At 45.8% G+C, this 27,482-nt stretch overlaps 1 protein-coding gene across 1 annotated transcript; it reads right to left on the bottom strand.

Moving 5' to 3' along the window:
* Window positions 1-5,150: 5,150 nt before the first annotated feature.
* On the bottom strand, window positions 5,151-24,660 carry LOC119431655 (uncharacterized). The gene is made up of 7 exons (XM_037699132.2): window positions 24,592-24,660; window positions 23,154-23,225; window positions 18,037-18,159; window positions 15,478-15,504; window positions 10,425-10,469; window positions 8,450-8,588; window positions 5,151-5,407 (listed from the first exon to the last, which is right to left on the bottom strand). Exons 1-7 carry the CDS (start codon window positions 24,658-24,660, stop codon window positions 5,157-5,159), a joined length of 726 nt encoding a protein of 241 aa, XP_037555060.2. The 3' UTR covers window positions 5,151-5,156.
* Window positions 24,661-27,482: the final 2,822 nt, after the last annotated feature.

Raw genomic sequence — 27,482 nt, 5'->3', positions numbered from 1 at the left:
GACACTTACTTTAGGACTACTACAAACAAACACTTATCCCACACCAAGAAGACTACGTTTCTACATGGCAGACGAATATCCCAACACACAGTGTGCGGACTGCAATGCACCACTTGACTTAGACCATATGTTCTGGTCGTGCAACCAAACCAACGAAAATTTAGCCAAGGATCGAGACAGGCTAAAGGCCGCGATTCGCAGCCCAGACCTGACCGAGCAACTATGGGCCGTCCAGCAAGCCCACGACGCGGCCAAAAGGCTCTGCCTGCCGGTCCCAAAGTGGGAGCTAGCAGCCCACTTTGTGAGGCAACTCACAAATTGCAGGACCTAATAAATGTTTTCCTTCCTTCCTTCCTTCCTTCCTTCCTTCCTTCGTGCACTATTTTCTAGGTGCACGTTAGAGGTCCGCCGCTAGTTCAAATTAATTGTATGCTCTCCGCGGTATGGCACTCATCGTATAGGTGAATGTCTAGCTTTAAATACGTTAAACCATGTAATTAAAAAGAGTTTAGGAGCTGTTAATGGTTGATGCAGCAAAGCTACGCATTGCCTGTCAGATACCGCGGCAAGGAATCCTGCGGACTAATTGTGATCTTCTGGACCGAGTGAAACGTGCACGGAAAGCTAAGCACGTGGGAGTTTGCGCATTCCGTGTCAGGGGTGTACGGGAGGTTGTGCAAGGAAGGGAGACTTGTAGAGTGCGGGCAGGCGTGAGGTGGGAGATGAGGTTCCGGACCGCCTAGTGCATTCGCTCTGCATTATGCGCAAGTAAATACGGCATACACAGTGTAATTCGACGCAGAGCACGTAGAGGTTGAACACGTGCACCGACGAGAAGGGAAAAGCCGAGAGGAACCAGACCGCTGTCTGCGTACGAACAGGTTCTGGTTGCGAGCTTGCCAGCAGGGACGTTCTTTGCGTTCCACTCCAGCGTCTGCGCATTTATTCGTGCTTGTGGTTGTCCTATGCACCGGCGCGTGTTCGTGCTTCTTCTCCTCCTCATCCTCGTTTGCTTGTTTTTTCGAGACCGCGTCAGCGAGCTCAGAAATCTTTGCGGAGCAAAAGAACAAAGCGTCTGAAGGGGCGACGAAGTTGAAGTGAAACTTCGGCCACTTCTCTGCTTGACCATCAAAGCAGCGCAGAGAATTTAACGCTTTACCCGCGCGGTACCGCATACGTGTTCCGGATGCAAAAGACACAGTCGCCTTTTCCGCATTTTTGCATATAACAGAGTCGGGAATTTCGAAAAGGAGTGAGTCGCCACAATCGCGGTGAGCCCTTCCTTGGTCCCGATTATTGCCTTTCTTCTAGAGTTCGTCTTCTTCGTGGTGCTTCTTTTTCTTTTAGGAATGAATGAGGAAAATGCTGCACTTTGCATTTAGAATAGCTCAGACCACCTGGCCTGACATATGCAAAGAAAGAGCGGAATGGGAGAGTTTGCACCAGTGCCTATTTGTCTCACATTTATAGAATCGAAGTATTTGCTAGTCTGGTTCATACTTTTACGTCGTATATTAGTAAAAGAAACACGCACACAAACAAGCAAATTGCGTGCTTGATTATTTGCTTGCGTGACCAAACACGCAAGCAAACAAAAGTCTCGTCCCTTCATTAGCAATACTTTAAACCAGCTAGTTCACCAGACTAACGCTAACTCCGCCTCCTCAGTTAAGTCTCCGTCGACCTTATTTTTAATGCAGAAGAAATGCCATTTACATTGACAGAACTTGTTCCTAATTTAATTGAAGGGTCGCAATACCAGAACGTATTATCACAGAGAAATAAATTCAACAAGAGCGGGCACTCGGCGAAAACTGGCAATAGGAAACATGTCACGCTAGTGTTCACATCAGGTTCATCATGTTCACACGCGAGCATCAGAATACAAGAATGTGAAATGAAGTTAACAGACAATGTTTTATTTGTGTATTCTTTCCCGCTAAATGTAAAAAAAAAGTTTACTGTATGAATTAAGTTATACTTTGCGACTTACCTTTCTTGCGTTACCAGGCGACAAGCCAATAGCACGCCACATGCAAGCGCTACGCGCCAGGCACGCCACCGAAGCGAACGAGGGCGGCTGCGCATGTGAACGTGTAGCTGTTCGGCGTCCCGGTTTTTGTTTTTCTATTTTTATGTAGGTCTGGTCGCTTGGATCTCGGTGTAAGTTTGCGTTCCTGCTGCACTCGGACTCGGCCCTCCTGCCGTATTTGACCACGGCAAGGTGAGAAATTTTGTTTGACCTAATGCGCGGGATTTCAAGCAATTTAGGCCTAGGGCACGCTGGTAGCATAGGTCGCTGTGACACCGTTAGCGACAAATAGTTCGGTGGCTGAGGCGCAGGTAATGTGGCGTGTATTGAATCTTACTGGGACATGTTTGTGACGCTTTCTATGACCCCCAACAATAATAAAGCTTAGTTCGGTAATATTTGGGCCCCCAACAACACGTAACTTCTTTCGGTACTTACGCTTGTCGAAAACGCGACGAGCAATCGCCAGGAGTGGTAACATGGGAGTCTGTTGCTTGCGCTGGCAGAACGAGCAAAATTTAAAACCGAGGACCTCAAAAACCAGGAACTTGGACCTCGAAAATTCCATCTTTTGAACGACTGAAAACATGCTATTCACACCAGCATTTGTCTTGAGTGCGCGTAGGAGGCCTCTGCGAGCGTCTGGCTGGGAACCTGTGTTGTGGCCACGTATTTATTCGTGGCGTACCACAGCTTCGGTTGGGGCCAAGTTGTGTCGAAAACGCGCAGTCGCCCGCGTATTCGTGATTCTGAAGAGTAGAAACTAAGGCCCGGGAACGGGGGAATGCTTGGAAAACAGTTGTCATCATCATATTTTATTTATGGAAGTGTTTGCGATGCGTCAGATGTCAGCTATGCGCAGCAATAGCGAAGTTTTCTACGCCATGCTTGTAAAAGCGAATTGCCTTTGTTAGTAATGTCTTCTATTCACTGCTCGCACTTTTCTTCTCTATATGCAGCTTTGCTATAAGCTTTTAATACCAACATGACACATGCTTGTAATTGACTTTAGCTCATGCCGTCCGGCGGAGCTTCGTACGGGAACTGCTGCTGCTGCTTACCTGGTGCCACAACAATGGAAGAACGAACAAAAAGTCCGAAACGAGCATTTTTATGGAGCAAATTAAACATTTCCTCATCTCACAAGTCGTATTGCGTCTACTTTACGAAATTGGACGTTTTACAGAGGATAGCTTTGATGAAGGCTTGTAAAGATCGCTGGCAAGGGTATACATTTTACTAAATAAAAAGCACGATTCGGCAGCAAGACATCCCGGCGGTTCAGATGCAGAAGCAAATGGCACGCCGATCAGCGCAGCCGGCGTATAGGACATACTAGCCAGCGTTCAAACTGCGCGCGAGCAAAACCGAAAAGTTCTGTCGTTCGTCTATCATAAGTCGCTTGGTGCGCGCTACAGTCGATTCGGCCGCTAGGCTTTATGGGAGTGTCCGCTCCTGCTGATATTGTTTCTCTATGGTATTATTGCCATACCACATATACGGACACTGCACGCAAGTTTTCGCCTCCGCGTATATTTAGGCATATGCATGCTGTACACCATGCCATGCTTTATGAAATGCTGCATTTGCGGTTTTTCCCTAAGTTGATCATATCAGGTCTCACATTCTTGACATAGTTATTCCTGATAATTTTCAGAATGACAGCCAACAAACAAATTTTATTAAACACTGACAGCCCATACCGTTTAAAGATTCCCAGAGTTCTGAATACAAGAAATGCGGGACTATATCAGAGTTCAAACATGAAGTGATTTTCCTGGCGCGACATTCTGCACTATCTCCGGGATCGGTCCACCGAAGAGGTTTGAAACATTAAAGGAAAAATTAAATTCTGGGTTTTACATGCCAAAACCACGATCTCATTAAGAGCCACGCCGTAGTGCGGCACTCCAGATTAATTTTCACCACCTGTGGTACTTCAAGCTGCAACCAATGCACCGTACACGGGGTTTCTGCATTATTATTATTATTTGATTTGAAAACATACACACAGGAAAGAGAAAGCGAGAAGCAAGGCTGGCAACTGCCACCAGAAGGGGCACAACGCCTGCCTACTCTTCGGAAAGGACGAGAGAAACATAGAAGGAAAGATAGGAAGGAGGGGAGGAAGGAGCATTTATGCCGCATCTAAATGCGGCCGGCGCGGCCGGGATTCGATCTCGCGACCTCGAGCTTAGCAGCGCAACGCCGGAGCCACTAAGCAACCATGGCGGGTGAGGTTTGAAACATAACCGAATCGGAAAAGGGGGGGGGGGGGGTAAACTGGCTCAGAAAGACGGTGGCGTTAATTATTAAAAATAAATGAAAGTGTCCGATGGCAGTATCCAAACAGAGGACCCTTAGCACAACAGCTCTATCGTCTAATCATTAGGCCACGGATACATGCCTCGGTAAACGGAATAGAAGATCCATAATTTTTTAGCTCCGAAGCACCTTATGCACCCGGGCTGTCGGCGTCTCCTGTCGTACTCGTCGTCGTCGTAGTCACGGTGAGCAAGCGGCTCGTGTTCGCGCTCGCCACGCGCTCGTGCCACTGCTCCCGCGTTCGTCGTCGTCGTCGTCTTTCACAGCTGGCTGTGTTGCCGCTCATCATTCCAGAGTAGAATTTCACTTCTCTTCCGTCGTCGTAATGGGGAGGCCGCGTTTACGGGGTAATGAGCCATTGCTTCAGGCAGTATGAACCCATTAGCGGTGCATCACTGCATGCTTCGCACCTCCGCAGGTTTCACGTTAGTAGAGCTGCATTTCGTTCAATGGGTCATTCGAGCACCGAGTTTTTTTTTTTTCACGCGTGTAACGCCTGGCGCGTTTTATGAACACTCGCCGCGATGTTTTGCCATCATCAATAATGACACATAAAACTACTGATTCCTTTTATTGTTTTCTGAAGAACGGTAATCAAATGACCTGTATGATTTCCCTTTGCGTCAAAATTTGAACGCCAGGTTCCCAAGGCCCGCAGCATCCTTAGCACAGGTTTTCTCCACCTTTAGTAAGATGACGGGGAAGGGAGGAGATATGTAGTTGGACAAAGAGACGCTCGTGCAAGAGCTATCTGAGCGCACAAACGGAGGCTGATTAGCAACACGTTTACTACGGGCTCTTAAGAAGACAAAGCAGCAACACTAGCGTGCCACTTCGACGCCCCGACGTCGTCGTCGTCGTCGTGCTCGTAGCGCTGGCCGGCGATCGCGTGACGCCGCCGCCGCCGGCGCCTGTCGTAGAACGAGGGCACGCACATGTACGATCCCCGGAGGCGGCAGCACAGGTACGGGTACGGGCAGTCCTCGGGCGCCGAGCACACGTTGAAGAAGAAGCCGCCGCTGTTGTACGGCGGGCAGAAGCGGGGCCGAGCTGCGAATAGTGCGTCGTGTGGGGACATAGATTCGACTGGAGCATTTCCTCCGCTACTGCCGAAAATATGATTCCGAAAGAAAAGACCTACTTAGAGCAGCCCCTACTGCGTGTGGGCCTTCTCTCTCGGTGATTAATATTCTATCTTTTGGCGCAAGTACACTTGATCGAGCCCGATAGGAAGTCGGTGATAATTTATAATCACTGTTAATTAGCTATAGGCAGTATTGATCAATAAGTTAACCGGAAGCAAGAGCTTCATATTACGTTTACATTGGGAACCATTACCAATCCCCCCTTTGTGGGTAAGTACCATGACTTGAAGGAAGAAGTAGTAGTACAACAATGGCGGGCGGGGGCAAATGCAGGCGGGACCCACTGCTGTGTTCTCGCGCAAGCGCAGCGCTTACCCTCTAAATGTGGAATACATCGACATATCGGCGAGATATAACGGGCGTTTCAGCGAATACCTGCAGCAATTTTTAAAAATTGCCTGTGCCAGATAGCACAATTCTAGTCCATGAGCTGGTCTCCTCGTAGAGGCGGACATTGCTTGCACAATAAATTGAAAGGCACAATCGACTTTTTAACAAAAATTCGCTAATAAAGTTTTAAACTAATTACATTATCACACATATTGCAATTCACAAATTCTAGCGGGTGATGCTGAAAGGCATATCCACTTGAAAAGCATTCACGAGATATATATGCGCCGTCAAACTTGCCGTAAAAATGTACTGTCGTTCCACTTGCTTTCTTAACACTTGTGCACTGAAGCACAAAAGTAACTGGACTGCCAGTGTAATTTATCGCAAAGTTCGGGAATTAATATCTCGCAACTGGTGTCATCCACACTGTTCTTTTCAAGCCTTGAGAGCTCCCCGCCTAGAATTTGTAAATTGCAATATGTGTCATAGCGTAATTAGTTAATTAGCTAACCTATTAAGTAAACTGTTGCGAACTAGTCGATTTTTCATTTCAATTTCTCGTTCAAGTTATGTCCGTCTCTTCGAATAAACCAGCTCATAGACTCTAAACGTGCTTTCTGCCACAAGCAAGTTTTAAAAATTGCAGGAAATCTTCGCTGGTAGCGACGGGTGTGCAAATACTAATATTTAAAACGGAACCGAATGCGAATCGAAATGTTCCAGAAGTGAATCGAATAAAATGCCGAATATTTTGCAATAGTTTTCAGATAATGAAGAGTCGTTATCACGATGAACAGGTTCCAATATATCCATGACGCTAGCAATTTTCTGTCCCAAAATTGCCCGTTATGAAGCGTCGGTTAATAAAAGCTCAAATGGAACATTTTATTAACAAAGAAGCATTTCGTTCGCACAAACAAGACCGATAGGTGAGTGCAGGTGATAGTGGTATAGAAGGAAATGCCACGCCCCTTTGAATTGCATGTAGCGGACTCTGGTAATATACTTCTCGTGTTTCATTTCAACTATGGCCGCCGGGAAGGAAAAAATCGTACAGTTGGCGATTTGCAGTATTCAAAAAAAAATATTAAATATATGCCCATTTACAAATAATGGCTATTTGATTCCGAGATTGAGTCGAAAAGGACAATATTTGACTGATTGTTCTAAAGCGCATGTGGATTTTTCACACACCACTACCTGCATAGCGGGCAACTTGTTTGGATACAATTGGAAATGTTAGCAACAGAAAGCTGTATCGGTAGTCTTTCATGTTGCTCTACAATTTTCTCATTGACATTTTGATAATTAGGGCAGTACTTCTCCAGTTAGATAATTAATTACAATTAGCTCATTAAATATCAGCAACGAAAAAATTTCTGGCGGCAACTCCGCTGTACCGGAAACAATACGTACTAGGTTTGCTTCGCGTAACGTCGTTCCTCTTTTTTTTAAATCGTGCTGCGTGATAGCTGGGACACCCTGTATACTATGGGGCTGCAGAAACGCCTGTGGCTTAAAAAAAGTCCCAGAAAATACAAACTCATTAGGTTTATACTAAATCTGCGTGTCATGCGTCGTCTAAGTGTAACTCAGTTATATGATGGTATATAGTTATGTGGTATGTTCTATCTTATGACCTACTCATCTGCAACATTGTGAACTATGTGCTTCCGCGGACAACTTGGAGTAATCTTTGGCGTAGTGACGTAGCGACTTTTGTGCTCACACAAAGTGACGGAAACTGCAGAGACGTCGTTCTTAGAACAGCGACAGAGACCACGACAGCGCCGTGAATGCCTACGACAACATACGCCTGAGGAAGATCCACTGCCCGGAAAGCTTGTAGAGTGCATGCCAAGTACTCGGGCACAAATCGCACAACAGTGCTGTTGTGGGACTTACGTCGGATGCACTTGTGCGCTGGCATGCGCGTAAGGAAAGAAGACGCGTACCGAACAACACGGTGGAGAAGCTACCACCGATACAAACGGGCTGCCCAGCGTGCTAACGGCAGCTGCGCCGACCAATCAGGGACTTGCTATGGGAGTGCTCCAAGTGCGCAGCCCTCCAGTGAAAGCACCGGGCGCAAGTGACCAGCTTAGGGGTGTGCATTCATCCCTCAGTGGAGGACGAAAGTGTCCTGCGAACTGCTGTACGCCTTTGCTGCAGGAATCGGGCACTCTCAGCATGGTGCAACCTTGCGGGGGCATTCCTCGGTGGCTGGCCCTGTAGCCATATCCCAATTACCCAAGCCAGTTACCCTTAGTAGGGCGATTGAGCCCTTCATAATTTAATATGCGATATTATTTTTATAATTCTTTAATGAAACTGCGCGTGGGCTGTGGCTTCATGGTCTAGCGGTCAGAACTTCGTTTATATTGGTGCTGTTTGACTGCATTCAGTGTTCTTCGGTGCTTTTTGCAGATTTCATTTTGCTTGCTCTGGGAGGATAAGTATCGGTTGCCGCCGAAAGGCGCTTGCCTCTCCTACGTTGTATAATATCATGTTAAAAAGAGCGCAATGAATGTGCTTCGAAATACGTTCCGTGACGATGAAGCTTTAAAAATGCGCACAAATGTCAGATCTGTCTAGTGTGCGTGTATGTACTTACGTCGCACGGGCACCTTAATGACGGGACAGGGCTTGAAGTGCTTGACGCAGCTGTCGCCCCTGCTCAGGCCGTAGACGCAGCACTCGTCGGGCTGGCAGTCCTCGTGGGATGAGCATGGCCGGAAGGTGCCTTGGTATACCTGCGTGTCGACGAACACATATGTCATGTGAAGAGGTGGGCGAATATCAACTTATTCGAATACGAAACAAATACGAATAATAAGCTTCGAATATCAAATTGAATATCGATAATCAAACGAGGACGCATATATTTACAGCAACGATATTTATTATTGCACAATTATATAACCAATCAATAGTGACTAGGGCAAGAAAGGCAGCTAACCATCAGGGTTAAACAATCAATATTAAAGTCATCAGTAATGGTGATAAAAGAATTGCCCAAATAGCCGCACAACAACAGCTCCCAGTGGCCATCTAGGCGGCCCCAGGCCCGGGCCTCCCAATCGCCGGATTTCAAATAAAGTTATGTCACTCACTCACTCAACTTGAGCGCCTGGCTGAAAACTACTTTTTTCTAGAGAGGATGGTAGCTTTATTACTGGCTTTCCAAACTCTTAATAAATGGTTGGTGAAAATATCAAAGGTGTTTGAAAAATAATCTTCTGAAGGACTTGTGCCTTGTGCACACATATGCCGGGTGTTCCACGTAACTTGAGCCAAACTTTAAAAATATGCAAATGCCACATAGCTCGACAGAACCAAGGTATTATTGTTTGCCGTCGCTTGAAGATACTCAGATTATTTTTTGCATTCCGCTTAATTCCTGCCAACAGGGAGACAGTGCCTTTGAAAAGAGACTTGGATGCGCCAACAGCACTTCGTCGCTGCAACCCAATATACTTTAGCCAAGGTTGGATAGATCACACCAGGTTAACGCTTTCCATCGGAAATTGGGACACTGAGATGAAAAAAACTTGGGCAGCTTGCACTAGTGGTGCAAGGCTGGAGTAAACAGCGGAGCTGGTGATCGACCTAGCTTCTTCCAGGTTTTGCTAGGCTGGGCTATGTTTTGCTAGGAAATGCTAAGTGCTGCTAGGCACGGTATTCCGAATCGGCTCGCAAGCGACGCGCAGATTCTCGCTTGGCCGCGCGACGCGCTTCAAGATGAGCTGCTTTTCTTCGGGTGTCCGGATCTTCTTTGGTCGTCCCATGTCAAGGCTACATGTACTCGCCACAGAGTCAACGAGAGTTCTGCCACCGTCGCGGCAGCTCCGAGCTTTATCTTCCCGGTGACGTCAGGGCGAAGCTGCGCCTCCACACATGCCGGGGTGTGGCTGATCGAAACCTGCCGAGCCACCGCCAGAGGCACCTGCTGCAGTAACGGACACCGCGCGCGTTCGGCGCGAACGCGGTGACACGGGGAAACGCTGGCGGCGTCGGCAGCAGCTCTGCGCGTTGCCTCGTTGGTGCTGCTACAATTTCTTTCTCTCTCTCTCTCTATCATTTTCTCTTTCCCACTCCCGAGCATTGCGCGCGCCGCGCACATGCTCTCCTTCCCTCTTCTGAACGTCCCACATTCGCACGGCATGGAGAGGAGGCGAAGCACATGCCGCTCCGCGAGGTGGTTGCTAGGCAACGCAGTGACGTCATAGCTCGGCAAAGTTTTGCGGCTCGCGGCACAACATATGGACTGGCTTAAACAGCTCCGCTGTTAAAAGAAAGAGACAGGAAATATAAGTAAAAAAAGGTAAAGGGTTGGGAGAGAGATGAGAAAAGTCGAGTGCCGATTTCCCCCGGATGGCTCAATCCAGGGGTGCCGTTGACGTGAAGCTAGGGCCAAAGTGGAATGTTGCCTCCGCCGAGGGGCCTTACAGGTCCTAGCGCTTACAGGTCCGCACCCTTGGGCCTAGCAGCACAACGCCAAAGTAACGTTCGCTACCACGGCGGGTAACTTTATGTGGTGATGGGAATAAGAAAGCGTTGGGCAAAATGGATGCCTCCACTATACTTACGGGACTTCTGGCTCCACTCCTGTACGGCTTGTACGGGGGTAGCTCCTGCATTTCGATAACAAGATTATTATTACTCACTGAACATGTGAAGAAAGGCCGAACTAACCTATGCTGTGTTTGATTTAACGTTAGGACCGCATGCATACCGACTGGTTTAGCGCACTGTGACGCGCAAAAGACAAAGAAAGGACACAAAGAAGTCCAATTGCAAACGCACTGCATGCTGGCAAGAAGCGCATGATTCCAACCACTCCATTTCATCCTGTAACTAAATCTATCTACTTACCTTATTTTGCAAAGAAAGCAGTGGATAGTATAATGTAAATGTACTGTAAGTAAATAAAGCAATGATGAGGGTAAAGCGGCATTGCGCCCCCCGCCCTCCTTTCCTTCAAAGCTTGTTCAAGATACCACTTTCGTCTAAAACGTTCTAAACTTTTCTTAGGGGTACACGTGGATCACCTCCGAATAGTATAAAGTTAGATGCTAAAGTATGTTTAAATTGTAGATTTCGTGAAAGTATTTTCGTTTGTGCTGCCACCTGTGGACGTGTATTTGATATATGTATATATCGGTAAATGAGACCACGATTCAGTCATAGTATATAGCGATAAGCCCGGTTAGCAGTAGTAAGAATGATGCGAGGTTGCAGCTCTAGCAATCAGCCCCCTGTTTATAGAGCGTTATCGAGTGATGGTTTTGGATCAAACGGGGGTGATGATGAGTGCTGTAGCTTAAAGCGAGAGAGACAGAAGCATTTTGAGGAAAAGACAGGGAGCTTTAATGAAATGTGGTCAGTGTGCCGAAGACGACGAAAGGCAAACCGGTTATCCATCCTACGCATTACATGGCCTGCTCAGCTCCATTTTTTCCTCTTAATGTCAACTAGAATATCGGCTATCCACGTTTACTCTCTGATACACACCGCTCTCTTCCTGTCTCTTAATGTTAGGCCTAACATTTTTCGTTCCATCGCTCATTGGGCGGTCCTTAACTTGTTCTCGAGCTTCTTTGTTAACCTCCAAGTTTCTGCCCCATATGTTAGCACCGGTAGAATGCAATGATTGTACACTTTTCCTTTCAACAACAGTGGTAATCTCCCAGTCAGGATTTGGTAATGCCTTCCGTATGCACTCCAGCTCAATTTTATTCTTCTATAAATTTCCTTCTCATGATCAGGGTCCCCTGTGAGTAATTGACCTCGATAAACGTACTCCTTTACAGACTCTAGAGGCTGACTGGCGATCCTGAATGCTTGTTCTCTTGCCAGGCTACTGAACATTATCTTCGTCTTCTGCATAATAATCTTCAACCCCACTCTTACACTTTCTCGGTTAAGGTTCTGAATCATTTGTTGTAATTCGTCCCCATTGTTGCTGAATAGGACAACATGTCATCTGCAAACCGAAGGTTGCTTATATATTCACCGTTGATTCTCACTCCTAAGCCTTCCCATTCTAAGAGCTTGAATACTTCTAAGCATGCAGTGAATAGCATTCGAGATTGTGTCTCCTTGTCTGACCCCTTTCTTGATAGGTAACTTTCCACTTTTCTTGTGGGGAACCAAGGTTGCTGTGCAATCCTTGTAAATATTTGCCAAGATATTCTCGTATGCCTTCTGTACTCCTTGATTACGGAAAGCCTCTATGACTGCTGGTGAGTAACCATGTATTACGCGTCACGGTGTCATCGCTGACTGGAATTCACTTGCTTGACTGCTTGGAGTTACGCTCCTTTATGGCTGTAATACTAGTAATGTTTGGTACTCATACTTGACGGCCAGTGAAACCATGATTTAGGTGCCAGTTGCTTCGAACTAATGTTCCCAAAGACAAGGATTCCGTTTAACTAACGTATGTAATCATCGTGCCTACGGACGGCCGACCCAGGTTGACGAGGAATGTTTCATTTATCCGGCAGGTACAATTACGCAACGTTCGTTTAAACGGAGTCCTAGTCATATTTCCCTCACCAGCATGTACGCGCCGCCAAGGAGAGTTTCAATGGATTTCTTTTCCGTAAGCAGTGGGCATAAAGTACACACCAAAAACTATACGGCAATATAACCTCAACTCGGAAGTGCGCACCACCACTAAGATGGAGGACGACAGGCTTGGGAGTGATTCCAACTTATATTGCTTCCTTCTTTTGATGGAACAACGTGAAAATTGCGATGCAGCCCCTGCTTCGACGACGTGCTTCGCTGCCACTTTTGTAGATGCGGTCTTCGCGCTATTCTGCGATCGCCAAGTGCACTTATGCGCACGATGTGCCGTACCATATGAACGCGCACGTGAATTCGCCCACAGCTACGGCAGAAAAAAAATGGAATGTGGAATAAGGGGACTCCAGAGAGCTATCAAGAAATACGAGATGTGTTGGGTAATGGTGACATAGAAATGACAAAGAAAAAAATATATAGCGCTGGCATGGACACGAAGGACGGAATTAGCAGCTAAAGAACGCGGCAAATCTCACTGAACGCTTCCTGAAATAAACAATAACAGCTACGATGCTTTCAGTAGAGGTCGATTGAAATTTCTCTATTCAAATACATGTAAGCCGATGTTCTCTAGAATCAAGCGCCTGGCCAATTGAAGTGAGGCGTGATGCACATGAAAAAAAAATGACAATATAGCAACTGAAGGTAGTAGAATTTTCATTTAGGGCATGTACGCAACAGAGCATGCGCCAAGTTTTTGGCGCATGCTCTGTTGTTGCTAGAAGTCGTCATAAGTGGGTGAAATTTATAATCGACACAAAAAGAATCATTGAAGCAGGCTAGCGTTGCGTGAGTGCAGCATCCATATCAATTTCACTAACATGCATTTGCTGCAAATTACTTGAACATAATATAGCTTATCATATCTACGGTCACCTTGAATCATATACCTTATTTTCTCTAATCAGCATGGCTTCAGAAAAGGCTACTCATGTGACATTCAGTTATTCGAATTCACGACTGACCTTCACTTCAACATGAACACTAACGATCGAACCGATTGCCTCTTCCTCAATTTCGCTAAGGCGTTCGATACTGTACCTCATTGACGTTTGATTTCCAAGTAGTCTGCCCATTGTATAGATTCATTAACACTGTCTTGGCTTCGTAACTTCTTGTCTTCGCGTCAGCAATTTACAGTGGTCAACACCATTTCGTGTAAAATTTGCGACATCACGTCCAGTGTCCCCGAGGGCAGTGTGCTCGGTACACTACTTTTTTTAATATACATCAACGACTTGCCCGCTAACCTTTCATCCACAGTTGGGTTGTTTTCCGACGACCGCGTCATCTACCGCAATATTAAATGGTCAGACGATCATTCTAAACTCCAACTTGACCTTGGTCTAACCTATAGATGGTGCGTAACTTGGTAGATGTCGCCTCAAGATGCAAGTTAATTTAGTTTAGTAGAAAGCGCAATAGCTCGATATTTCACTATTCGATTAAAAATACCGTAATTTCTACTACCCCATCGTACAAATATCTCGGCGTTCACCTTTCATCGGATTTATCCTGGGCAACGCATATAGACGGTTTGATGCTCGCGATAAGAACAGCGAGCGTGCTGCCCCCAAGAAACTTCCGGTCACGTGCCTTATCATTCTGCTACGCGGGAACAAAAGTATGTTTCCAAGTTGTTTCAGTGTATGTAAAGTCTCTTTTTACGTTTTCAATTAAAAGAATGACGCATAATGCCTCAAGGCTAATACTTACATTTTTTTTCGTGTAACTCACTGGAAACTGCACTTGTAAATCTGTGGTTATGTATATAGAGGATGATAGTGTTGCAAATCTGAGGGATTATGTTTTAACGCATGGTTGCTGCTTTGCCAGTTACATTTAGCAGCTACATCAGTGGGCATAACCGGAAGCCGTGCAGGGCCTATGTTTGTAATCAGTGAAAAAGTCTATAGTAGCTGTCTCATCAAAAGCTACTGAATCTCTCGGTTATCTGCGCAGAAACTTGCGCAACGCGCCTTCTGATGTACGAAAATTAGCATATCTTATTTATGTTCGCCCACAACTAGAATATGCTTCATTCCACATGGTCACCATATCAAGATTATCTAATTCGAATGTTGGAAGCTGTTCAAAACAGGGCAGCCAGATTCATATCTGGAAACTACGACTATCATTCAAGCATTACCCGAATAAAACAAGACCTTGCATTTCACTCATTGGAAGATCGCCGAGTCATTGCTCTTTTATGTCTCTTTCACAGGTACATTTATGGTAATAAATTTCACTGTTTGCCGCTTAATGCTCCTGTACGCACATCTCGACGCATTCACAATGCACTTAGTCTCATGCGCATTCATGATCAAACGCAGGACATTTACCACTACCTACAGCTATTGCACATTGGAACGGTCTTCCGGATCACATTGCATCCATCTCTATTGGTGAAACATTCCGTGGTAACGTGAATTTGTTACGTGTTAATATTGTATAAAGATGTTGCACTTTGGTTTTTGTAAAATTTGTTTTGTTGCCTTTCGTAATATTTGTTTTAGTATTTTTTCTTGTAATTACTGTTGCCCTCCTTACTGAATGCCCTTCAATGGGCCTGTAGGGTATGTTGAAAAAAAAAAAATTTCTCCCAAAGAATGTTCACTATTTGAACGCGACTGCACACTGACGCGATGTGATAGCACCTTCTGTATAATATAGCCTGTTTTCCATCGAAATAAGCTTGTTGGAAGTGGTGCATTGTGTGTTAGTCTATATGCGTGTGGTTGTTTTTAAAACTATAACATAGACTCGCCAAAAAGATCGCACACCGACAGACAGTATGGTGGCTAGAGTAGCGACAGTTTCCACTTGGTGAGGCAGGCGACGACGACACCCTGAATAGAGGGGATGCAGGCTAGGAAAGCTTGACCTTTAAAAGAATACATTCTTGCCCAGCTTACTATGGGATTACAGGTGTTGGCGCAAGAAAGGCTAGTTAGCGTGGGCAGAAAATAACGCGTAGAAATGTTTATGGGTGATGATGATTACAATGACAGGGTCTTCCTAGTGGCGCAGTGGTTATAAAATTGAACTTACCGTTGTCACTTTCTTTATTGGCAAGGGCTGGTTACACATATCCCGAGAGCGAGTAGACGGCACATGCAAGAAGGCATTGGTAATAAGGAGAGAACACGTGAAAACGTTTTTAGCGTCAGTCGGCATTAAAGCGCAATTGATGTCGCCACATCCGGCAATAGTGGAAGTATTTTTTTATATATAACTTGTACACGTCATACTTTCCAGTTAACGGGCTTGTGCATCGCGCATTTGGTTTGGCGACCACGGCTACGCCGAAACATGAGTTCTATTATCATGTGTTTGTCATTGCGTTTAGAAAACGCACGCGTTATAAGCCGATGATTGAGGAGTGCCAGTGCATCTTCTAAACCCTGTACTCTGGTAAGCTTAACGGCTATGCTCAGCAACTCCACCGACTCAGCGACTGAGCTAAGCAAGAATACCTAGGGCCTCAAGCTCACGTGATACGTGTGCAGCCAGCGCACTCGTTCTTTCCTTGAGCTGCGAACTTTTACGCTCTCCGAACTCAATTGTACAACCGAGATCAGGGACCTCTAATCGACGAGCCGTTTCTCAGAGGCCTTCATCGCAGGGACCAGATGCATAGGTGTATATAGGTCTCACACACAGGCCACACTGATAGAGGGCGTCCTTGTATGCTAGATGTCAGGGCAAATCAAATCCGGTGTACAGCAAGATTCAGTACTTCACTTTACTACCTTAAAGACCCCCAATTGGCCCATCTAAGCCCATCTTATTTCTAATCTACACAAATGAAATTGAAAATTATCTATCTTCAATTATTTGATTATTCAGTGATATCTGTTTCATATACAGGAGAATAACTATGCAGAATTGCAAATAAGAACAAGCTATCAATATACCCTAATAAAATTGCATTTTGGGGTCAGCACTGCCAAATAAACATATTTCGAAACAATGGTACATGGCGTTTACAAGCGCAAATAACCCTGAACACGGCCCCTGTACAGAATTCAGGATATCGCCCTTCGAAGTGAATCCGCACCCAAAAGTGGAATGAGGACATTGATACCATAAGCGGTTAGAGATTCAGCAAAGTTGGCTTCATAAGACGCAACTTATACTTGGCCACCCATTCTATTAAATTGTTAGCACACACAACGACCGCGTACTCGAAGATAGAAAACGCTTCCAGTATTTCGTATCCACGTCAGACATAGTAAATTGCTCATATGGAAGCAAGAACAGAAAGTAAAGCAGTGAGATTCATCACAAATATATGCTCGCACAACTGCAGCCGTCGCTGACATCAAAGAATCAATTTCGTTGCCCTTATTCGAAAATCGCAGATCACTAAACTTATCATATTTTATTGTGATTTATGGCAGTAACTTCCTGTGCAGGGAATCTCGTCTCCGTCAGGCAGCTGATCGCCTTTCCGCGTTTAGAACACTTTGAAAACTCGCAAAGTTTTCACGCGGGATCTTTTAGTGTGATTGACCACTTGGATATATAATATATCGGTGGAATACCGTACAAAAGGATATTTTACCTGTTATCGACCACGCTATTTTGTTTGTGACTTTAAGCGTTCCCTACATATTTGTATTACAAGATCGTTGCTCTTTTTTCTATTTGTATTTTTCTTTTCATTGCGAATACCCAAACTAAAAAAAAAACCTCGTTTTCCTAAAGTTTCTAGGAGGGAACTCATTTTGTCAGGCCACGTAACCTGCCCTTACCCACGATTCTGCATTCTTCAAATCTTTTACATCATTACTTGAAGAAATTGCTATTTGTTCGGTGACATTTTATTCCCGGCCTTTACAGCTAGGCACTGCGTGAGAGTTACCAGCAGGCTTTTATTACCTAAATCGGCGAAGTTAACATTTATCGAGTAATTTTCATACGTGTGTTACAACTGCAGAACTTAAGCTAGTCGATTTCCAATGCACAACCACTTGAAAGGAATATTCCTACTAGCCCCAGGTTTGAGATAAACGTCCAAAAAGACTTGCTCGAGCCGACATCATTGCTAAGCGTGTCGTTTTCATACTAGAAAAGGATGACGTCGAACATCAATACATTTTGCGGCACGTTCGGAGAAAAAATATCCTGAAAGTGCTGTAATTGTAGAGCATTTAATATCATAATACACTCCGGGGAGCAATAACCGGAATAAATTGCTAGTATCCTGTGTTGCTGCACCTGCAACAACCTTTCACAGCTAATTGGTAAAGCTTGAGGCCTCCTCTACAAACTTAATCCTGAACACTGACATTTGATATCCGGCGTTAATAGGGCCTCGGTTATCTTTATTGCACAAAGAAGCTGAAAGTTTGATGGCTTCATACTTCTTCGAAACGTGGAGCGGTGGCAATGAGGTGTTTCCGGGTATATATCTGGCTTTCTCGAAAAAGAAACCATAGAGAGTGAGCACTCGAGTGGAGCCTGTGTAGTTTTTTTTCCGTGACTTCGTCCTCTCTTACGCGTAGAGGACTCCGTCATGTTGGATCAGCTGACCTACATTCGAGATTCGTTTGCCCAGTAAGACATGTTACCCCGAAATGAGAGCCTCCAAACACCACGGTGTACCTGCGGTTCGGACGGATCTTCGTCGCCTTCACCAGGAGCGGCTGAAACGCTGTCGCCGTCTTTCAGGCCAGGCGAAGTAGAGCTGCCCTCGGGCGCAGTAGTCGAAGTCGTCGGGTGCTCGTCCTGACACGTCGACGGAAGAGGTAGCAGCATGAAAAGCAGAAGCCAGCACGACGTCGTCGCCGAAGCGGCTTTCCCCGCAAAAGGTGCCAACGCGGCCATTCACACCCAGCTCTTTCTTCCCAACTTCTTAAGGCGGCAATATTACGTCTATCTAACGACCAGTTCTAGCTCTGCTTCTCGGCTCGGCTAATCCCCAACGCTTCCTTCTTCCTTCTCTCCAGGCGGAGCCTAACACTCGTCTCAAATCGCGCGCAGGCTGCTGCTCGCGGCAGATAACTTTTGTCTCGCGAACGTTTCCGCAAGACTTTTTCTTTCTCTCTTTCTCTCTCTCTCTGTCTGCCTTCTCTGGACTACAGAAATATGGGAGACCGAGTGGATCGTTCTTCCTCCGAGGGAGAATCTGAATAGCCACGAGTTTGAACTGAAAAGCGCCTCGAACTATCGACGGTTGCGAATGCATTCCCTTTAACGACCGGCGGACCATGAAAAGTCGTTACATTTAAGGCTGCGCCTATAAGGCGCCCCGAAAGCGTTCAGGCACAAGGGAATGTTTTGGCGTAGTAGGTTTACGTATTTACGAACGCATCGTCGCCCGGCAGTTTGAGCCCTCGTTTTGAAGTTATTGCCTCGGCTGCTCGACCGTCGTTTCCTTCCGTCTCTCACGCTTTCTTTGTTATTTTTGCAAAAAAAATGTTTTTGGTCTCAAGACCTTAAAGAGAAGGCGTCACAGCTGCTTATTTTATTATTAGAAATGTGGCTGCCCCTTGGATAATATTTATTTTATGGCCGCTAACGTGTCGGCTGTAAATAGCTCCCCAAAATATGACTGAACTTTCGAAACAAATATTCATCTCGCTGCTTTGTGTTGACGATGTTTTTCTTTTACTGTACCTCACATTTAATGCGCCATGCCACCAGCTTGTTGTCGCTGCAGTTTTGAAGCATTCCTTGGTTGCCTTCCCACGTAATTTTCATCGAAAAAAGACCGCAGTCTTCAGCGATCCTTTCGGATCCGAATTTATTTACTAGCGACAGCAGCCATTTTCCTACAACAAAGACCCTTCTAGTGCGTTTGATGACACTCTGCTCCCCTGAATGCATCTCGATCACCTTTGAAAATTTGAAAGTGTCACTACTAGTACGTCCGTTGTACTGGGTTTAGCCAGTTGCCGAATCCAATGTTCACGGGCTACGAGACGGCTGCGGTTAAAAAGAATGACGAATGAACTTTATTGCATGAAGAGTGGTGTGGTTAATCTCGGGTGGAGCCTTCTTGTAGAGCCCGACTGACCGCGCCGGCTTGTCGGGCCTGGTCCAGGGTCGCCAATTGGCTTCCCAGTGCCAGCTCGTAAAGCCGTGCTTCCCAAGGCCACGTATTGAGTGTCTGTGATGAGCGCACCAGCCTGGATACTGCCTGGGCTGGGCACTCCGTACACTGGTAAGCAATATGTGTCAGTGTGGCTGTGTGGTCGTTGCACCAGGGGCATACCCTGGTTGTGTATACCTTTGGAAACATTGCGTGCAATCTCGATATGTGCGGGTATGTGTTGGTTTGAAGGCAGGGCCAAGTCCCTATCTTGTTGGCTGCTTAACTTGGGTTAAAAAGAATGTTCCACATCCACCGTCATGACCGTAAGTGTCACTGGCCAACACTGCCAGGTCCAAATACTCGGCGTCGGCTCAATCTTCGAAATCCCCCGTTCCCCGCATACGGGCACGACAAGCCCGGTAAAGTGAAGGAATGTCCAAGCCCTATGTGCCCCGGCTTACGGCGTCGCAAAAGAACAGACTCCTGCAGACCGCATATGTCCCAGCAAAAGAACTTGGACGTTCCAATGCCTTTAGTCTGCGTATGCAGTATATGAAGAATGGGGAAACGTCACACAAATAAAGTTATAAGAGAACAAAAAATTCCATACAATAATTCCTGAAATCTTGCGATAATCACTTGAGCAGCCTTCGCTGATTAAGTCCTTGGCGATCTTCAGCCTTCTCTGTGGCGTGATAATCTGCTTTAATCCCGTCATTGAATGCGGAAGCGAGCACCAGCAGGCATTGTTGAAGTATAGTGGATAACGTGCCAGCTGAGGGGCTGAAATATCGGAAGACTTGAGCGCTTTCTGCGGCTGGGAACTCAGTTGATGCAACACCCGCAGGCCTTCACTGTGGACACCGTCACTTTCTCACGCACAACTCGTTTCTATGCGTGCAACGTCTGCTTCGGCCGCTGCACTATACTGCCTGTCAGTGTGGTCGCCGAAATGCATGCACAGACGCCGCCACTCTCACAGCCTGCGTGGAGCTCTGAACCACGCACAAATTAGCCAACTTGAAAGCTGGCGCTTCACTTTGCCGCGAGAATATAAACCCGCATCCTAGCGCTGCATTCCGGACCACATCCGAAGCAGTTGTCCAGCATCTGACGTTGTCGCAGGAGCTGAGTACTTGGGCCCCGTTCCTTGGTCGTCTTTTGTCGAACCCCAAGCATAGGTGACCGATGGTTTAAGGGCCACTCCCGCCTGAAGCCTCCGAAGAGATCATTGCAGCCGCTCGGGTGAGGTTACGGGGAAGAAAGCATACACATCAAAGCATAGTGTTTGCCATCGGTGCAACGACGAGTGAGATCGTCGCATCCCCGTGCTCTCCACCAAACGTTGAAATCTAGCCTCCGACGAGAAACACTCGCTTTGATTACCCCGTGTGTCGGCTTTCTTCCCCGCAACCTCGCCCGTAACCGGGCGCAGGTTACGGGGAGAAATACGACGAAGGTTACGGGGAAGGCTACGGGGGAATGCTTGCGCCGTCGCGGCAGCAGCTTGCAGCCCCATAAACGAAGGCAAATTTGTAGTTATGTCTTCAAAACCAGGCAATTAACTTTGGCACGTGTTACACTGAACGACGTAGACTTCAACAAGCGATCCTTCTGCAAAGTTTCAGCAAGAACAGTGAATTGGTAAGCGCAAAATATATTTTTTTTCGAACACGTTAAGGGAAATATGCAGGGCCTTGTATTAGAGGTGGGCGAATATAAAGTTTTTCGAATAGGTGTCGAATACGAATAACAAGTATCGAATATCGAATAGAAAATCTTATAGTCAAACGCAGACGCATGTATGTATTTACCTGAGGAATATTTATTTCTGCCTAATTAGGTAGCGCGCCTCTATTTTGACTAGTCCAAGAAATAGAAACTGCTAACTATAAGTAGGGTTGTTCGCTTTCGGGTTTTATATTTTGTTAAATTCGGGGGTTGAAAATCGGGCGCTATATTTCAAGCTATAAGTGATGGAAAAATCTGTTTTTTTTGTGGAACCATTCTGAAATTCGGGTGTTTTCAGGCTAAGCTTACAAATATATTAAGTAATACACTGCATGCGGTTTTATTTTTCGTTTTTTTTTATCGGAGGGTATCACAAGCTCCACATCGCCGACGCATTAAAGCTAGGGATCTGCTTCAAGGTGGCAATCCGTGCGACATCAGGGTTTTCTAACAAATACTCCGGGCCACCTCAAGCTTCATCCGCGTATTTTAAATAAAGTTTTTCAGACAGACTCCGAAGTTTGGCGTTCGTTTGGTAATAATAAGTAATAATGGCAGTAAACAGCATTGACAACTTCGGGAAATTAAACATTTTATTCACAAAAGTTGGTCATCAATTTTTTACACACCCTTGTTAACATACATTACCAAATATAAAGTTTTTCGAATAGGTGTCGAATACGAATAACAAGTATCGAATATCGAATAGAAAATCTTATAGTCAAACGCATGCATGTTTCTGCATGCGCAACATGTCGGCCCAACGAGCGCAACATGCATGCTCGTTGGGCGGTTGGTTGGTAGTCGTGTAGCGTCCACAGTACGTTGTTAGGATTGATAGTTGGGCGTGTTGGTTAAGCATGATCTGAAGTGAAGGCGCGAAAACGACCTCTCTTCGTCCGTCGTCGTTTTCGCGCCTTCACTTCAGATCGTCCACAGTACTGCACACATCTTGTGAAATGAACGATAGGCCACTGGAGTTCAGTTAAGCCAACAGGATTTACTTTCGTTGTCCCGAGGCAGGATAGATAGCGCGTGTGCACCGCAAATTCCGGGCAGCGTAAAAATTTAAATAAATAAGAAAGGTGGGTATGTTGTTTTAGAATTCGAGGAGAAATCGGGTTTAACCCGATTCTCCTGAAACATGTTCGGGGTGTAAAAAAACGGGCAGAATCTTACCGAAAACTGACCGCCCTAACTGGAAGGGACAAAGAGTGAGTTTTAAATGCAAGACCACTAACTGTCATTAAACACTGCACGAATAGCTTCTCGACATCTTGAGAGCGTGGTTGCAACTGCCAACCAGCTTTGCAAGAATTAATGGCCCCTGTATGGGATAGAGCTTTATAAAAAGCGGTAAATGAATGGTTGCCGAAAAACGTTCAGAAGTTGTGTGTAAAGAAGAACGAAGAAAAGAAAGAAAAAAAAAACAGCTGAAGGACTTGTGTACTGTATACATACATGTAAAAGGAAGCGTTGCAAGGATAACATCGCTGGTCGCAGCGTAAAGGATAACAAACAAGAAACTGAAAATGACAGACCTAAAGCAAACCTCCCCGGTTGTCATGTCCGCGAAACTGAAAAAAAAAAAACTTGCATTATCTACTTTGTTTCTGCATTGCTTCGAAAAACTTCGTGGTTGTCTCACTCCCGGAAATTTGCGATAGTTTGTTTAAGATATCAAGAACAGTAACGAGACTTTAAGAGTCGGTTCTTGCGAAATATTTGGTTAGTTTCGAATATTCGAAAAATACCCAGTCGTTAGTTTTCGAATACGACTAGTACCTGTGTAATATTCGATTCGTATTCGAAACTGACAATATTCGCCCACCTGTAGTATAAATATTTATTCGAGTTGCTGTCAATAAACCCCGGTAGTTCTGCGCTTGTGTCAGGCATCTTTCGTGATCCGCAGTGCCGTGATATTTTTCGTTTTTATGAAATACGAACTCACCCAGCATTTCGTTCTTGAATGCCCTGAAATGTTGGCTTCAGCGCGATTTCCCCCTTCGACCACTGTTCGTCCCTGGAATATTGAGGCATGGCATTGATTTATGGTCTCCTTCCTCTCCTTTCTTTCATTCCTCAGTGTATAATATGAACCAGATCGCGTTCAAACTGGAGCTAGCCGTGCGTGCTTGAGCTCCCGCTTTCTTTCAGGTTTTGTACGCAAAAGGACTCACATATAAAGACTCCGGTTTTTAAAATGACTCCGACAGAGGCAACACACACCGCTGATAAGCAAGAAACACAGCGAGGAACCTACAGCTTGCGCGCAGCTGTTCTGCCTAGAGATACCCTGACCCCCTCCAGAGTGATGCAGCTGGTGTATCCATATTACCAGCAACGTTGAAAGAAATTGCGTGTTTAAAGTCTTGCGACATATAGAAAGCAACAGTGTTTTGCTTTTGGCGTTAAGTTCCACAGGCATTAAGTTCGTTTCGTGTCGTTGCGCTGCGCTGCTTTTGTGTTCATTGTTACCAGTTTTGTTTCGTTTCGTTTCGTTCGTTCGTTTGTTTGTTCGTTCGTTCGTTCATTCGCTCGCTTGCTCGTTCATTCCTTCGGTGGTTCGCTCGCTCGCTAGTTCATCGAGGTACGCACAATCATTGCGAAAAAAAGGGGAAAAAAAAAAAGCGTGCGAGTGCTGCAGACCCCAGGCAGTGGCTGCTCGTAAAACAACACAGATTTCATCTGGCTGCTAATTAACGTAGGCTGTATGTATATGTACACATACCTATGTCAGTATATATATATATATATATATATATATATATATATATATATATATACAGTTAAAAAATAGAAGCACGTAGGAAAAACGTATAACAGCTCTTTACTGACGTTTCGACCGAGGTCGTGCCTTCATCAAGAGTGCGTTTGCAAGCACACAGAGCTCAATTTATACATTTTCTCTGTAAGAGGAGAAAAACACAAGAAAAAAAATTAAAATAAAAAATAAAAACAAAGTAAAGAAAGGAATACAACAAACACGTGAATGGAAACTTGCGCGTACACAGAGTGGCATTATTAAAAAAAAAACGGTGAATACAACAAAGCCGTGAACACAAGATCGTAAAACGTGGGTAGCCTATGACCACAGGCGCGCACAGGTTTAGTGTCGTCATGAATATCAACACGTCTAATGACTCATGTCAAGGTCATCAAAAATGACGCGCATATACAGTGGTGCTGTAAAGGGGTACAAAGTTGCGCGTGCATGAAGTGGCATTGTGAAAACATATTAACAAAAAGCATGCGAGGGGTCGATGCTGTCAGGAGAGTCTCCTGGAGAATCCGTGATCCCTCAAGGGCTGAAGAAGATAGCGCCAACATTACCTTTCTCAAACTAACCACTCAGTATTTGACCACAAAGATGGTCAATACACCCTCACCAGGCCGTAGGACTCCTGCACTGTGACCTCCACAGTTAAGTTGGCTGATACAATCAGCCTTGCATGCATTGAACGCAACCCGGGGGCCACAAGTATGACACTCTCGCGGTTGATTATTCTTTCACAGCCGACGTCGTTTGGGCTTTTAGAACAGCGCTGCTTTTCGAGACGGGGACCGCTGGGGATAGCGCACTTCTACTGCGGGGCCTAAGATATAAGGACATTTAACGGAGAAGCGTACGTAACGAGAGGCCAAGCAGCCGCCTCACCGCGCGCATGTCACTCAGCGGCATATAGGCGCGTTCCTGGGGGCTAACACAAACACAGGCGCTGCCGGGGGTGGCGGAGTTCCCGTTGCGGTGTGGAAGACACACAGTTTACGCCGCCGAGCATACGTATGTAACGGGAGACCTGGCGGCAACCCGCGCTCGAGTACGATTCTGCGGCATGTCCAGGGTTAGTGGCTCGCGGGGCGATTTATGTGTTCGCGGGGCATGCCATTGCACCGGGCCACCTGCACCGAGGCGTGTGAATCTCGAGCAAGAGGGCCATGTGGCGTTCGTTTAAGTGATATTGGTGTGTGTTCCAAAAAACGGACTGGAAATTGGGGGCGGGTACAGTGTGTATTGTTGATGATCGCGCCTACTTGGAAAAGAACTGATTGGTAGAATGTGAGAGAGGGGACCTAAATCAAGGGTCCCGCCCCAATTCCCAAGGGATTTAAAAGAGTGTGTAGAGATGAAATAGGGCAGGCGAGTGAGTCGGTAATCGGCCGATGTAGCTAGTCGATGTATGCTACTTTGTCCTACAATAAACCGATGTATTCCTAAGTTGGCCTCCCTGAGTGCAAAGTGTCACCGGACGTCTACGAGGACTCTTTGAAGAATCGTCTGCCTCGAAGACCTGGAGGAGAAGAAACTTAACTTCCACTAACCTCTGAGTTCAACTCTGAGGTTAGTGGAGGTCACAGTGCAGGAGTCCTACGGCCAGGTGAGGGTGTATTGACCGTCTTTGTGGTCAAATACTCTCCTGACAGAAGCGACCCCTCGCATGGTTTTTGTTAATATGTTTTCATAATGCCACTTCATGCACGCGCAACTTTGTACCCTTTTATAGCACCACTGTATATGCCCGTCGTTTTTGATGACCTTGACATGAGTCATTAGACGTGTTGACATTCATGACGACACTAACCTGTGCGCGCCTGTGGTCATAGGCTACCCACGTTTTACCAGCTTGTGTTCACGGCTTTGTTGTATTCACCGTTTTTTTCCCTCTTTTTTTTTAAAATAATTCCACTCTGTGTACGAGAAACTTTCCATTCACGTGTTTGTTGTATTCTTTTTTTACTTTGTATTTTTTATTTATTTTTTTCTTGTATTTTTTCACTCTCACGGAGAAAATGTATAAATTGAGCTCTGTGTGCTTGCAATCGCACTCTTGATGAAGGCCGGACCCCGGCCGAAACGTCAGTAAAGTCCCGTATATGTTTCGCCTACGTGCTTCTATTATGTGAGCTATTTCTGTACCGGCTCCTGTGACTCTTTGCTTCACATGCTATATATATATATATATATATATATATATATATATATTATTGTGAAGACGAAGTGAGCTTGGCTGCAGGCGCTCGGAAAGCGGGCGCTAGGGAAGAAGACGACGAAGACAGAATATAGAACAGCCGGCCCAGGAACGGGTGCTGTGACACTTCACTTTATTTTTTCCCCCTAAATTTATGAATATGCCCTCTCAAATTTTCTGTTGGCATTGAGTTGAATATTGCTTTGTATTAAATGTGCCTTTCTCCCATTTGTTTTGTTCGACGCACATTTCAAATCTAATGTGGCCAATCCCCCCTGTGGGTACGAGCCATGTTTTGAGGCAACAACAACAACAACAACAACGGGTGCTGTCTCTGTGTCTCTCCTTTACAATCGAACACAACTGTGCGCTGGCGCCATCAAGAAGACAGCCTGCAGCGTCACCGTGACGTCGACAAGCCTACGGCTACAAATACTGCTTCAACGCAGCGCTTCGCTTCACATGGCAGCAGCGGTGTGAGCAGCGCGGTGCACGTCCCAGAACTCAGCCGCCTTCCTGTCTTTGCTGCAGGTTGGTGTTTTGGTTTTGGTTTTCATGTCCACTGTAACCGTTTGTGTTAAACGTCTGCCACACCGCTGCTGCTGCGAATAGCTGACTGTTAGAAATATTTGAGTTTTTTTTTTTGCTTCGTTCACGCAAAAAATGTCTAAAATGAGCAAGGAACTGGCAACTGCACTTGAGGACCTTAAGAAGGAAATTAAGGCAGAATTTAAGGCTTTTAAGGACTCTTTTGAGCGCGATATTCGCAATGAACTGAGAGAAATCAAGTCCAGCCTTACTTTCATTAATCAAAGCTACGAGAAAATGAAAATTGACCTCAAGACAACCATAGACGAGAATGAATCACTAAAAACCGATAATGCCAGCTTGAAGCAACAGTGTGAGTCGCTTGTCTGCCAGGGAGAAAATGCATGAACAGCGGTTAGTGCAGTGCGAGCATTATTCGCGGAATGCGAATCTCGAAATAAAAGGCATATACCCGTAGATACCAACGAAAGCCTGGAGGAAATCATGATAAAGCTTGGCGATAAGACCGGCGAAGTTATCTCGCCTACTGACATCGATGTGGTGCACAGAACTGCCGTACCAGGCAATTCTTCCTGCAATAACATAATCGTACAATTCACCTCTCGACGGAAGCGTGACGCCGTTCTCGAGAAGGCGAGGAAGGCCCGGCTATTTTCCAAAGATTTCGGCTTTCAGACGCATAGCTCAGTTTTTATCAACGAGCATTTGTGCCCTGAACGCAAGCGACTACTTGGCAAAGCCATCGGCAAAAAAGGGAGACC

Source organism: Dermacentor silvarum, chromosome 10 (genome assembly GCF_013339745.2).
Source record: "Dermacentor silvarum isolate Dsil-2018 chromosome 10, BIME_Dsil_1.4, whole genome shotgun sequence".
NCBI classification, from domain to species: Eukaryota; Metazoa; Arthropoda; class Arachnida; order Ixodida; family Ixodidae; genus Dermacentor; species Dermacentor silvarum.
Note: the sequence above shows the minus strand (reverse complement) of the source record. Positions and strands in the feature narration are given on the sequence as shown.

What these genes read in the sequence shown, in the direction of transcription:
- LOC119431655 (XM_037699132.2), bottom strand. Translation starts at nt 24,660, where the DNA reads ATGCATGCAAGGCTGATTGTATCAGCCAACTTAACTGTGGAGGTCACA. An exon ending in AAGATCCGTCCGAACCGCAG is followed by an intron (nt 15,505 to 18,036) that starts GTACACCGTGGT and finishes ATGTGTAACCAG; the next exon opens with CCCTTGCCAATAAAGAAAGT. An exon ending in GGAGTGGAGCCAGAAGTCCC is followed by an intron (nt 8,589 to 10,424) that starts GTAAGTATAGTG and finishes GTCGACACGCAG; the next exon opens with GTATACCAAGGCACCTTCCG.